General features: G+C 41.8%; 1 protein-coding gene across 1 annotated transcript in view; it reads left to right on the top strand.

The window, feature by feature from the left end:
* The window catches only part of LOC117375319 (carbonic anhydrase-related protein 10-like), a 115339-nt gene that overhangs the window by 5300 nt on the left and 96405 nt on the right, over window positions 1-13634 (top strand). Inside the window, exon 2 of the mRNA XM_055223559.1 lies at window positions 2451-2525. Coding sequence (XP_055079534.1) covers window positions 2451-2525 — 75 coding nt within the window. The remainder of the gene's footprint in view (window positions 1-2450; window positions 2526-13634) is intronic.

The raw sequence follows: 13634 nt of genomic DNA, 5'->3' as shown, positions 1-13634 counted from the left end.
ACAAAGCTACAGGTCCTTTTAAGTGCGATACCCTCTCATGATCATTGCATCTGACAGACGCTATGCCTGAACAAACAACTCCGTGCGGATGAAGGCACGAGTGCTCTTAGGAAAGAAGAGGGAGCTAAAAGGGAATGAGTGCCAGTACATCTTGGTGATCGGAGATTCCAGGCAAAAAAGTGAGCTCCAAACAGGAAATGCGGCTGGTTATTGTACCAACACCCAGACGCCATGTTTATGCATCAAGTTACCTGACAGATAAAATTATATTATCTCATAAAATAAATAAATAGGCTAGTGCCCTAAGTAGGGGATAATGTGAACATTCAAACACATTACATTTGTATTTGCATTCCCTCGCAAAAAATTGCAATTTTTTAATTCTTACTAAGTCTCTTGGAGGACACAGTATACATGAACCTTTCTTGATTAACTTTAGAGTGATCTTGAGCTGTATCAGAACAAGTATAAAACACATAGACTAGTATACGCCCATGGATCACTATGGAACCTACCAGAATAATAAAAATGTACTATGATTTAATGTTGAAAATTACATTCTATTGTCTAAATAAAAAAGTGTTTTTTTATTTTCATTGTGGCATTGGAATTGATAGTGAGTCTATTACTGAGTAAATCGAGTGAAATCGAGTTTGAAATTTTAGCATCATGACAAGACTAATAGTTTGTCCATCAGTGTTTTCTACACTTCCTTCTTCTATCTCTTCATCTTCCCTGCGTTCAGTCTGCCTGCATCACTCCTCTGTCCTATTTCTGTTGCATTACCATAACATTATAAAACGTGATCGGCAGGGCCCTTAGCTCCCGCTCTCTCTGCAGCTGTCCCTCTCTGCGATGAAAGGGGCTGGGGGGAGAGCAGAGTGATATAGTGATATGACAGCGGACATGTGGACAAGATGGGTGGGTGCTGTGGGTGCTGGTTGGTGCTAGGGAGGGGCGGAGTCAGATTAGGATTATGCAGTATTATAGGAGTATTATAAGAGTGTGTGGTTCTGGCTGTCCTCTATGTGGACTCTTGCCAAACATGTCCACCCAAAATCGCAAATTGTCTATGGTCAATGATGCGTCCAAAAGTGTTGGTGTCTTGTTTTTGTTTTTTACAGTGCATATTAAAGCGTCAGCACCTGTTTGTTTTTCCAAATATTCAAGCAGAATCTTCTATCTTGCCCCAGTATAAATATTTTATAACCAAAGATGTTTAAGAAGTTATTTGTCACCTACCTTATGAATTTCGAGCTTATGAATTATTCTCTCCGATGATTTTATAAAAGATCAGAGCGGAGTGCTAAGTGCTAATTCTAAGAACAACTAGCATGCTAACTCTGCACTTCCTGATTCTTGGACAATAAAATACTTTCTAATTAAAATCAATAAACAAAACTAGGATATTTTTTTCATGTACTTACTACATTTGTCATGACACAGTACAGATATATTGTATAAGCAGCTCTTGAGGGTGATCAGTGTGTGTTCAGGAAGTGTGTGGTTAGCATGGTAGTTATTGTTAGCATTGCAATGATGGTAAACTCCACTCTGTTCTCTCAAAGTTGAGAAAGGCGCTTATAAACTCATCGCAGTGAATAATTAGGATGCTCTGAATGCATAATGTAAGTGAGAAATAACTGTAAACCATTTAAAGTGAACTAGTTCTGTTCTTCTGTTCTGTTTTTTCCATGTATTTGAGCAGAATGTATTGTCTAAGCAGCTCTTGAGGTCAAAAGTCTGCTGGGTACTATCTGCATCTAATTATAAAGCTTTTTTTTTGGTGATCAGCAAGGGTTCTGTTAGCATGCTAGTTGTTGTTAGCATTACCTTGATGGCAAAACTCCGATCTGGCCTTTTGAAAGTTGCAAAAAGCGCTTATAAACTGTGAATAATTAAGATGCTCAGAATGCATGAGGTGAGGAATAACTTTGGACCAATGCAAACCATTTAAAATGAACTAGTTTCTGTTTTTTCACATTTTTAAGATGTAAAAATCAGGTACAGCGCCTTTAATGAACATAATCTTGATACATGTCATTTCCATCTGTTGTCCTGCATTTGCCCTACGCTCTAACACACTCATTCATATACCAGGAAATTTTCTTGCAAGCTTATCCCATGCAAGCTGCTTAAAGGAATTATGTAGCTTCCACTCTTACAATTTAAAAATGTACTACAATCACAACTGAACCTGGTTGCCCGTGCCTTAACCTGCAGATAGGATACATGCAGCAAGTATTTCTCATTCTCAGTAGATGGACAGGTCACGCCTCATGCGAAAGCTCAGAACTTTAATGATTGGCTGCAGGTGCTGGGATTTAGTGTCGATTCAGATCAGAGAGAGGCATTTTAGGTTTAAACCAAACTAAACCTAAACTTCCCTGACATTAACTCACAATATGGGGAATATGGGGTATTTTCTAACATGTCTGCCTTGTTTGCAGGTCAGAAGATCCAGTCCAAGCTTGATGAAGGGTGGTGGGCCTACAAAGATGTGGTCCAGGGTAGCTTCGTTCCAGGTAGGACCGTGGTTCTTCTGCCTCTGCTCTGTGGCTCTGGATTGTTCGCTCTTTAAAACCAAATGATGCAATGTTATGACAATATAGTGTATAGAAATATAATGTGGTAGCAGCATGTTGGTTTGCATACTGGCAAGGCACCTGGCGTATATGTGAGAGTGGTGCGCCGCTGAACTTGGCAGACAGAATCTCGTTATCAGACCTCATAAATGTGCTGCTCAATAATGTCGGTTTAAGTGTATTCAGTGAAGTCTTCTGGCCTCCATCTTTCGCCTCTTCCCTCTGCACACCGCCCACAGCAGCAGACAGTCATGTGACCACAGACAGGAAGTGAGGAGCAGATCTGCTGTAGTCACTGCAGACTCATTCACACATGGACAGAACTGTGTCAGATCTACAAGTACAGCCAAGAGTTTCAACCATTCTGCCAGTGCTCTTATGAAACCCAGCGTGTACTCTAAACATATACATAAAACCTTACGAATCATAACTCATTTTGCTCCAGAGAACAATCTGCCAACTCTTCTGGCTGAACATCTGAGTCTTTGTTCTATTTCACCTTCACTGACTGCTGTCGGGATTCATAGAACTATTATATACATCCCTTTGATTTTAAGTAGTATTAAAGGCCCTGTACCTGATTTATCCCAGTGTATTGGAGCAAAATGTGTCTTGCCACAGTACAGATACATTGCATAAGCAGCTCTTGAGAGCAAAGTCTTCTGCATGCTGTCGGCATCTGATCATAAAGAGTTTCATTGTCTGATAATCATGAAGTGCGAACAACTCCACTCTGCTGTGAAATGCACTTATAAACTCATCACTGCAAATAATTAGGATGCTCTGAAGGTAAGTGAGGAATAACTTTGGACCACTGCAAATCATTTAAAATAAGTTGAGATAAGCCTCTCCAAACTGAGGGCTTTGTCTCGGACATGAGGGGCACAATAAAAACACAATCCCATATACAATACAGTGCCCAGTACATTCCATTGGCCAAGAGCTATACAATCCACACACAAGGTCATTGTACATTTTCGAAGTACAGTTAAAGTACAGTTCCTGTTGCACTCTACCACATGGGCCCAAAAGTGCAGGTAAAAGGTGAACTGCTCCCTGTATGGCCTCAGGTCTGTATGTCCACTATTGCTTTCCAACAAATGTCCTAAAAGTGCAGTTAATATTGAACTTGTTTTCAAGACAGTAAAAATCAGATACAGCGCCTGTAAAAGCCAAAAGCCAAAAGCACTGTTTTGCCTTCTGAATGAATGAGTATGACGTGCGCAGGTTTGTGTGGGTTCATTGTCGGGTGCACTGGCTTGTTTCTTTTCTTTCATCCCCCCTTTCCCATATACTCTGTGAATATGAGTTTCATCCCTGCCAAAACAGCAGCATTGACTTGGCTTTTTCCACTGCCTCTGATACTGGAGTGTTTGTTTTACCCCTGTCTGCTCCTTAACTTGGCTCAGCGCCTCTGGCTGTGTCCTGCAAAGAAGAATTAGCAGCTGCAAGTTAACATAGTAAATATTCAAATAATGATTTCAAATGTTTAAATGTTGATGAAATGTCTTTGATTGACAGAGACAATTTGGTCATCTTTAAAGTAGACATACTATACTTTTTAGTATTAAAGGTCCTATATTACACAAAAGCATACCTGGAGTTTCATTCATGTTTAAGTAACCCTTTAATATTAGGCTTTCTACATCTCCAAAGCTCAAAATGCTCTGTTCCACCTTGTGATGTCATATAGTGTTAGTTTTCAAGTTAGCAGCTACCTTTTATATTTAGTTAAATAGAGATGGGCAATTCCAGTTCTGAAATTATCCATATAATTCTCGTGAAGGTGTATGGAGTTTAAAAACACAGTGGAGCACTTCCTGTATCACTACATGACATCATAAGGTGGAAAAGAGTGTTTTCAGTGTGAGAGAAGAACTCGGCCTAAATATGCATCGTTTGTGTGTTAAACATGTGTGAATGAAACAAAACACAACTCCAGGTGTGTTTGTGATGAGGACATTACAACATAGATGAGAAAATAGCATTATATTATAAACCCTTTCAACTCTAACAGACAGATATCACAATTTTGACTTAATTTTGAGACAGTTGAGAAGCACTGCTCTAAACACACTTTCACACAGAACAGCTACTAACATATGAACAGTACTCACATGAAAAGGACAAATACACACACAGAACACAAATCCTCCATGAAAGAAGTCCATCCTGCAGAGGTGCGTAGTACTCACTTATATTTACTCACTTACATTTACTTGAGTGACTTTTTAAAGACATTTTTAGAGTACTTTTCTAGTAGCATACTTTTACACCTACTTACGTATTATTTTTATTGAAGTAACAGTACTTGAGTAAACATTTTGGTTAGTCTTCACACTTCGAGTAAGTCTGCAAGTGACAAAAGCTTTATGTCAACAATATGAAATGATCTGAACATTTGTGTGTCCTTCAGATATGATTTAGTTTCTCATTTTTGTGTTTGTCCGTTGAAAAGAGACGATTCTGTACATTACTTAAATAAATCATAACCAACAGTTGCCCTTTAAGTTACTCTTACTTGAGCAGTACTTTTGCCAATTTTTTTTTTTACACTTACTTTAGTCATTTCTTGGACCACTACTTTGTACTTCTACTTGAGTAATATTATTTTGAAGTAACGTTACTCTTACTTACTTTGGCTATTACCCACCTCTGATGTCCTATGAGTGTGTATGTGCCCAGTCCAGTCTCTAAATGTATCTCTCTCTCTGTCTTGTCTTTCTCTAATCAATACTCCTGCGTCTGTCGTGTAGTCTTGTTATACTCACTCATCAAACATCACAAAAACACATGTGCCGCGACCGTCCTCGCTGTGCGGCAATAGTCACTGTGATGTGGTAGCCGCCCTCTGCGTATAAAAGCCATTGTCAAAGCGAGTCTCCTTTCTCATTTTACACTGCACGGTGTTTTGTATCCAGGGCTGTAGGCTTTTTATTCATTTATCAATCAATATCTCTTTATTTGTCCCTGAGGGATCATTTAAGCACACTGAGCAGTAAAATGCAATCATAATAAAAAGCTCAAACAAAAAAGTCTCAGTGCAGCTCAACAGGTAGGGTCATCAGACGCAGTGTCAGGGCGGTCTCAGGGGAGCGACAGCCTTTAGGATAAAAGTGTCCCGTCCTCTTTGCCCTTTGTGTCCCGCGTTCAGGCCATAGGATTGTCCAGGAGGAGGTACTGTATGTGAGCTCTGGAGACACAACAGGAAAGCCCTCTGTCTCGTTGATTAATCAGTCAGTGGTGTATTAGTATTAGTTGACTAATCGTTTTATTTAGACTGTAAGGATTTATATGGGATAACAGCAGAAAGGAGTGAGTCACGATTTGGTATTTTTAGTGTTTATAAGTAAAAAGGCAAACTCATGATTCACAAGATGTCTGCCGTTGTGCAAATACATTGTTTCCTAGTACTTTTTCTGCATAATTAGTTGTTTTTACATCAACCCCTGTGCAGTTGTAGTCTTGCAAGTGCAGTTTGGGTCAGACGCGTTGACAGCGTTTGCCATTCCCCCTTTTTAGTCAACTAATCGATCAGCAGGACATGTCTTTAATCAACTACAGCTCGAGTATCCTGTGCATGGACCCTAGCACTGAGCATTTGTAGCTAACACTAGTATATAAGTAACACAGTCATGTCAGTGTCTTGTATTGCCCAGACTGTAGCTCCCGTTGTAATATTTGAATAGCGTTGTCTTGGAGACCCTCCCGCGGGCATGTCTGCTGTCTGCTCTGCACATGGGCTGTTTGATCATGTCTCTGTGTCTGCGATGTCTCTGATCCTGGGTGCTCCTACCCGCCCTGCGCTTCCAGCCTTATCTCTGTGTACGTGCTAACAGAGCGCGCTTAAGGAGAAGGAGCTAGCCTCTCAGAGTAGTAGGGTTAGCGCTAAGGTCTGGTCAAATCCTCTGTATGTTTGAGACGTTACTACAAGTAAACAGCGGTGTGGTGTTCTGTAATGGTGGATTTGTGGCGAATAATCCCATAAGCCTTCCTCTGACAGGCTCCTCGGCTGATCTCACTGCTTACCTTTCTGTATATATGTCGAACACATATTTGAGGCAAACAAGGTGAATGATATTATAGTGTTTAGGCTGTTCTTGGTGGAGTTTACATAGATTTAGCAATTTTCACAGCGTGGGTGGGTTTTCTATCCTCCATCAACCTAAACCGGAGGGGCTGATGGCGCAGATTAGCAACCGGCCCCTTAATTTTAGGAGTCTGCCTCAAGGAAGCTTTAAGCATCTGGTAAAGTGTTATATTACACAAGTGCATTCTGTGACTATTCAGATGGAGGGTTTGTCACCAGCTGATTTCTATCAAGATGTTATTGCTTTGCCTAGAATATTCCATAGTATGGCATTAAACATATCCTCACAGAGACACGCAGGTGGTGCAGTTAGTAGAAAACTATGGGACATTCAAAGTAAGAACATCTCCAGGGAGACGGACAGCATCATAAAAGTTACACGGTGTACCATTAAATCTATATCCTGATAACACATTCAGTGATAACTTTGTTGTTTTGAGTCTAAAATAATTGAGAATGTTGGTGTAGTTTTGTGTAACTTTGTATTCCACTCACTGTCACTTGCTCCTTGTGATACCCCGTCTCCTCTCCTCTCCTCCTTGCTCACCCCTTCTCTTTGCCTGTCCACCTCCTCTCCTCTTCTCCTCACCCTTCCAACCCCCCCTTTCTCCTCCCCTCTCCACTCTTAACCTCTCCCCTCCTCCTCATCTCGTCTCCTCCCCTCTTCTCTTCACCCCTGCACCTCCTCTCCTCTTCTCCTCGCCCCTCCATTTCCTCTCCTCCCCCTCTTCTCTTTGTCCGTCCACCTCCTCTCCTCTTCTCCTCTCCCCTCCACCTCTTCTCCTTGCCCTTCCATCTCCTCTCCTCCCCACTCTTAACCTCCTCCTCCTCTTCTCCTCGTCTGTCCACCTCCTCTCCTCTTCTCTTCTCACCTCCACCTCCTCTCCTCTTCTCCTTGCCCCTTCACCTCCTCTCCTCCCCACTCTTAACCTCTCTCCTCCTCCTCTTCTCTTCTTCCCTCCACCTCCTCTTCTCCTCGCCCCTCCACCTCCTCTCCTCCCCTCTCTTAACCACTCCTCCTCTTCTCCTCGCCCTTCTGCCTCCTCTCCTCCCCCTCTTCTCTTCGTCCGTCCACCTCCTCTTCTCTTCTCCTCTCCCCTCCTCCTCTCCTCCTCCACCTCCTCTCCTTCCTTCCCCTCTTCTCTTCATCCGTCCACCTCCTCTCTTCTTCTCCTCGCCTCTCCACCTCCTCTCCTCCCCCTCTTCTCTTTGTCCACCCACCTCCTCTCCCGTTCTTCTCGCCCGTCCACCTCCTCTCCTCCCTCTCTTATCTTCGTCCGTCCACCTCCTCTCCTCCCCACGTTTAACCTCTCCCCTCCTCCTCCCCTCCTCCTCTCCTCCTCCTTCTCCTCTCTGAGTGAGCTGCAGATCTGAAAATGTCATCAGCCCGTGTGATAGTGCAGTCTCAGAGCTGTGATTACACTGCGGACTGTCCCTGGTTTAAATGTGTTTACTTCTATCTGGGGAGAGGACGGCCATCTTGGTTCTGCAGGTGAAAGGGATGGGACAATGAGTCTGCAAGTTTTCACTCTCAAACTCAAATTAACATTATAGATAAAAATGGAGTGGAAAATGGCAAATTATTTCAATTATTCCAGTTGAATAAATGCATGAATTATGGAGCTAATTTGCAAATCTAATCAGGAAGACTGTATCTCCTTGTCCTTATCTGTGGCAGAAGAATACCCAATACAATTTCTTGGATACAGGACCAAAAAGTATCTTGTACGCAGTGACCCTTACAATTGTAGAACTATAGTAACAAAGTAAGCCTGGCTCCTATTACAAGTCGGTCCACGTTAGCCTGCTACCTTTGCCTCTGATCCAGTCACCTCTCACGATTCATACAAATGCACTCGCTCCCGTCAATTCCTTTTCCTTATACACAACAAAAATATGATTCTCGCAACATTCAACAAATGATGAAATTCCACTTTTCTTTTCCATCATAGCGTGCAGGCACATTTGTCACGTTATTAATGCAAGAATCTGCGCTAACAGCCTTGTATAAGCAAGCTAACACGCGCTAACTGCCATTCGAACTATAGAAACTCAGACATAGTTGACAATTTTTCGGCGTAGTTGGAGAAAAGCTCATTAAAAAGGGTTTGACTAGTTCTTGCGTAGCCTACAGCTCCTCTCCTCCTCCTCCTCCTCCTCCTCTCTGATCTCTCCATCCCTGAGTTTATGGTCTGGGTCTCCGATAGCTTTGGGCGGCTCATTTGTGTTTCTACTGTTTAATTGCGCTAATCTAAGAGAGAACAAGCAACGTACATCCAGATCTCATCCACAAACACAAAGATTTAAAGCGCAACTGTGTAACTTTAAAATTAAAAACTACAGACATATTACACAAAATGTACTTTTTTCAGCTTTTAACCATGTTATATTGCGGTCCCTTCATGAAAAACGTACCTGGAGTTCACACCTGTTTCATTGATCCATTAGTCTCAGGTTATCTTCTCTTCAAACTCTAAAATGCTCTGTTTGTATTTTACCTGGATTGTTGCGTCATAGATAAAAAAAATTGAGACTTCCTGCGTACTTCTTAAGCGAATAAACCATCACTGGACTCATTCAGCAGTTAAAATGTATTTTTTTCTCATTGGTCATTCCCGTTACTCACAGCAGAGGGAGCTCCAACACCTAAATCACTCATTGGAAACTGAGGTGCAGTTTATTAAGTATATATTCCAAAAATATCAATGTCAAGGTGACCAAAAGCAGGTTTAAAACAGAATTAAAGCCAGAAGAATGCATAAGATGGTTGATTATAAAACTTGGGTACTTCCATAACATATTTACATCTCTATATATATTTTTCCCACAGTGAGATCTGAGCAGAAGGATTGTACAGTGAGACTTTTACAGCACAGAGTTCAGCAGTTTCTGTGTCTTTTATTGGAGCAGTGTGGCAGTAACTGTGTATGGCTGAACGAGCTCTTGTGGCTGACCAACACATTGTGAAGTGGGTGGAAGAGTCCAGAAAAGTCCTGATTTTGGACAACATCCTCCTGTCCAACACTACAATCAGATGAAATGTTATCGCTTTGCCTTGAACGTTCCACTCATCTATCTCTATGGAGTCAAGCAGTAAGATAAATTACTGGTCAGACCTGCGGAGAGGCGACCCCGCTTCAGTGTATTCTGAACAAAAAAGATGTGTAGTTTAATAGAGTAAAATTGAAAAGTTTACTTTCCAGGCAAAGCAATAGAGCAGAGTGGACTTTTGTCTCTCCTCTGACTCACGACTCAATGTTGGATCTGAGTTTGTGCCAGAGACTTTTGGAACAAGTGCAAATGAACTAGTGAACAAGAAGAGCTGCCGTCACGGGTCTCAGCTCTGTCTGTACGAGGATAATTAATGTACAGGAAGAGTGAAAAAAAAACTGCTGAGATTATAAACTGCACAAAATTATGTTGACTGGCCATGTTGCACTGTGAAATTGAACCATGACAGAAAAACAACTGTCTGATAGTCACAGTCACTTGCTTCCTTATGGTTCTCATTCAACAAAACTCTTGTCCTATCAATCTGTTTCAGTTTTGTTTTGTTAAAGGGTCCATATTACACTATTTTCTGATTTATATTCTAATGTTGTCTCCTTTTTAAACAGACCTGGAGTTGTGTTTTGTTTCATTCACACATGTTTAACACACAAACCCTTTTTCTCTCAAACAGAAAACGGTCTGTTCCACCTTGTGATGTCATGTGGTAATACAGGAAGTGCTCCACTGTGTTTTTAAACTCCATACACCTTCACTAGAATCATCTCTACTGAGCTAAAGGTAAAGAGTACTTGTTAACTTGAAAACTAACACTTCATGGCATCACAAGGTGAAACAGAGCATTTTCAGCTCTGGAGACATGTGTGAACGAAACAAAACACAATTCTGCGTATGTTTTTGAGGAGGTAACAGCATTAAAGTCAGTTTTGTGTAATATAGGACCTTTATGGGGAGTAAAAGGAGCAGATTGAATTACAGATGCAGATTCTATTCTTAAATATTATGTTTTTGTTGGTTTGGTTCTCAAGTTAATTATCTAAATAGAAAACAAATTGTATGGCTAGATCCAATAGCTGAAGCCAGTCTCTTTTCTGGTTCACATTTATACATTAAAGAAGGTGCAGATTCACTGGTGGGTTCATCAATGTGTGTGTCTCTGTGTGTGTATGTGTGTGAGTGTGTGTGTCTGTACGTATGTGTATGTCTGTGTGCGTGTATTTGTGTGTCTGTGTGCGTGTATTTGTGTGTCTGCGTGTATTTGTCTGTGTGTATGTGTGTGTCTGTGTGTGTGTGTCTGTCTGTATATCTGTGTGTATATGTTCATGTGTGCTTGTGTGTATTTGTGTGTCGGTGTGTGTATGTGTGTGTGTCTGTCTGTCTGTCTATCTGGGTGTGTATCTGTGTGTGTATGTGTTTCTGTCTGTCGGGGTGTGTGTGTGTATGTGTATGTCGGGGTGTGTGTGTGTCTATCTGTGTGTGTGTGTGTGTGTGTGTATGGGTGTGTATCTGTGTGTGTGTGTTTCTGTCTGTCTGTGTCTGGGTGTGTATCCGTGTGTGTGTATCTGTGTGTGTGTGTCAGACTGGAGCAGGTGAAGAGAACAGTGAATCTCTGGAGACTTGGGCTTTATCTCTTCTCCTCTCCCTACTCCTCCTCTCCTTCCTCTTCCTCTCCATCTCCCTCCTCCTCCTCTCCCTCCTCCTCTTCCTCTCCCTCCTCCTCCTCTCCCTCCTCACCCTTCCCCAATGTGACTGTCCAAAACTCAACCTCCACCTGCCTCGTCTCTTGTCTCTCATCCTCCATTCTGTCTTCTTCCTTCCTCCACCTCATGCCTTCCCTTCTTCACCCCCCTTCTCTCTCCCTCCCTTCTCTTTCCTCCTCCTTCCACCTCCCCTACTACCAGCCCTTCTCCTCTCTGTTACGTTCTACTTCTCTCACTCCTCCTCACCCCCTTCCCTTCCTTCCCTGTCTCTCTCCCTCTGCTCCCTCATCTCCCCCTTTCTCCTCCACACTCCTCTGTCGCTCTCTCCTTTGCTCTCTCTTTCTCCTCCCACCTTTGCTCTCTCTTTCTCCTCCCACCTTTGCACTCTCTTTCTCCTCATACCTTCTTCTCTTCTTGTCTCTCCCCTGTCCCTCCTTTCTCCCTCCCCCTCTCTCTTCTCCCTTCTCCTCCCTTCTTCCCCACTCAACTGTCTGGCTCTGGCCTTTCCCTCCACTCCCCTGACATCTGGTGAGCTCTGTTTCTCCCCTTTTCTCTCCTTGCTCCTCTCTTCCCTTTCTCATCTTCACCACCCTTCTATCCTCTCATTGTCTCCACTCCCTCTCTCCTCTCTTCTCTCGCCTCTCTCCCTCCCCTTCTCTCCTGTCTTCCTGGCCTTTCCCTTCGCTCCTCTGGGATCTGGAGCCCTTTTGTTCCAGCACAAACGTGTTTAACTGTGACACCTGAAGAAGACTTAAGACCAGGTTTAGAGGCTCCTGTCGTGGAGGGTTACTGGAATCACAATCCCTCCATCAATAATCAGACAGCGTGGGATTAGCTCTGTGACGCTAATACGAAATAATGCATCAACAAATAAGTTAAATACCTAGTGTTTATGAAATACATTTAAAAAACTTGATTTCAAGACTCATGTAGGGAGAGGGGTTATTATGCTAAATCCACTTTTTGGAGATTTCTAACATTCACCATGTTATAACGTTGTTCCCTCATCAAAAACATCCACACATTTTTCAGTAATCTAGTGATCTCTCCCGGGTACTATTCAAACAGGGGGCGGGACTTAACATTCTATTGCAACCAGGGCAACCCACTTTTAAACAGTGTTTTCCTATTCACCTGATCTGCCAAGTCTAATAAACACACTTTTTGACAAGACAAATTAATTTAGACCTAAAATTGTAGCATCAGAGGCACCATTTTCGCCCAAACACAGTTATGCCAAATAACTGTCACTTTGTGCAAATGTTGATTTTTTGTCAATATATTTTTGTCAATACTGATTGACTAAGCTATAATTTTTAGACAAAAGAAAATGATAAATACATATAAATGATGTTGTGATGTGTTAAATACAGTATAAATGTATTTAATTAATAAATAAAGGCATTAGTAAACATTATTTAATGGATCATATCAAATACGGTCAATGTCGCTGAACCTTCATATTTGCTGTAATTACATCTGCTCATTATGAAAAGAACTCTCCAGAGAAAACACAGTGTGCAGCAGTTAGTTAGCTTTGATTGACACGGAACGCTAAGTGTTCAAAATACCCAGACGAAATGCTAAGAATTTAGGGAGTCTTCTCGCGCCACATGGCCAGAAGCCTAAAGATAGACTATAGGCAATGCAAATGCTATGCAAATAAAGCTGTGCCTTTGTTGTGAACGCAATTTGACATCAATCTGATCTCAGTCAGTGTAAAATGACAAGATCACTTTTAAAAAGACTTTTAAAATGACTTTTTCTGGGCTGCGTGTGTCTGAATGTCCACACTATTCTCTATTAAAGGCAGTGATTAGGGGGTCACACCATTTTTAGTGGTGTCTGAAAGTAGTGTACTCAATATTTCCCATAATGCACCTTGAAAAGTACTGTCCAGCAATGGTCACTAGATTGGCAAATATAGACCACAATGCATTGCGAGAGTTGCAAAAACAACAGTAAACAGAGGACAGAACACGACGGAATGAAAGCTGATGGAAGTGCTGCTTTAACTAAGCACCACTTACCTGTGATCGTAAATAAAACCGTTGCAGTGTCAAGTTGCTAGCGTTAGCCGCTTACCTTAGCTCGAGCCGTTAAGAGTGATCATTTCCACATCTCAAACAGATAATAAATAATCCAGTCCGTTTACGTGGGATCCAGTTTGATAAAAACTTGTATGATGGTTAATACTCCATAAAGACTTGAATGTCAGTCATTTTGATATTTATTACAGAAATCAAGTTT

Source organism: Periophthalmus magnuspinnatus, chromosome 8, assembly GCF_009829125.3.
Source record: "Periophthalmus magnuspinnatus isolate fPerMag1 chromosome 8, fPerMag1.2.pri, whole genome shotgun sequence".
NCBI classification, from domain to species: domain Eukaryota; kingdom Metazoa; phylum Chordata; class Actinopteri; order Gobiiformes; family Gobiidae; genus Periophthalmus; species Periophthalmus magnuspinnatus.
This window is presented reverse-complemented; position numbering and strand designations above follow the sequence as displayed.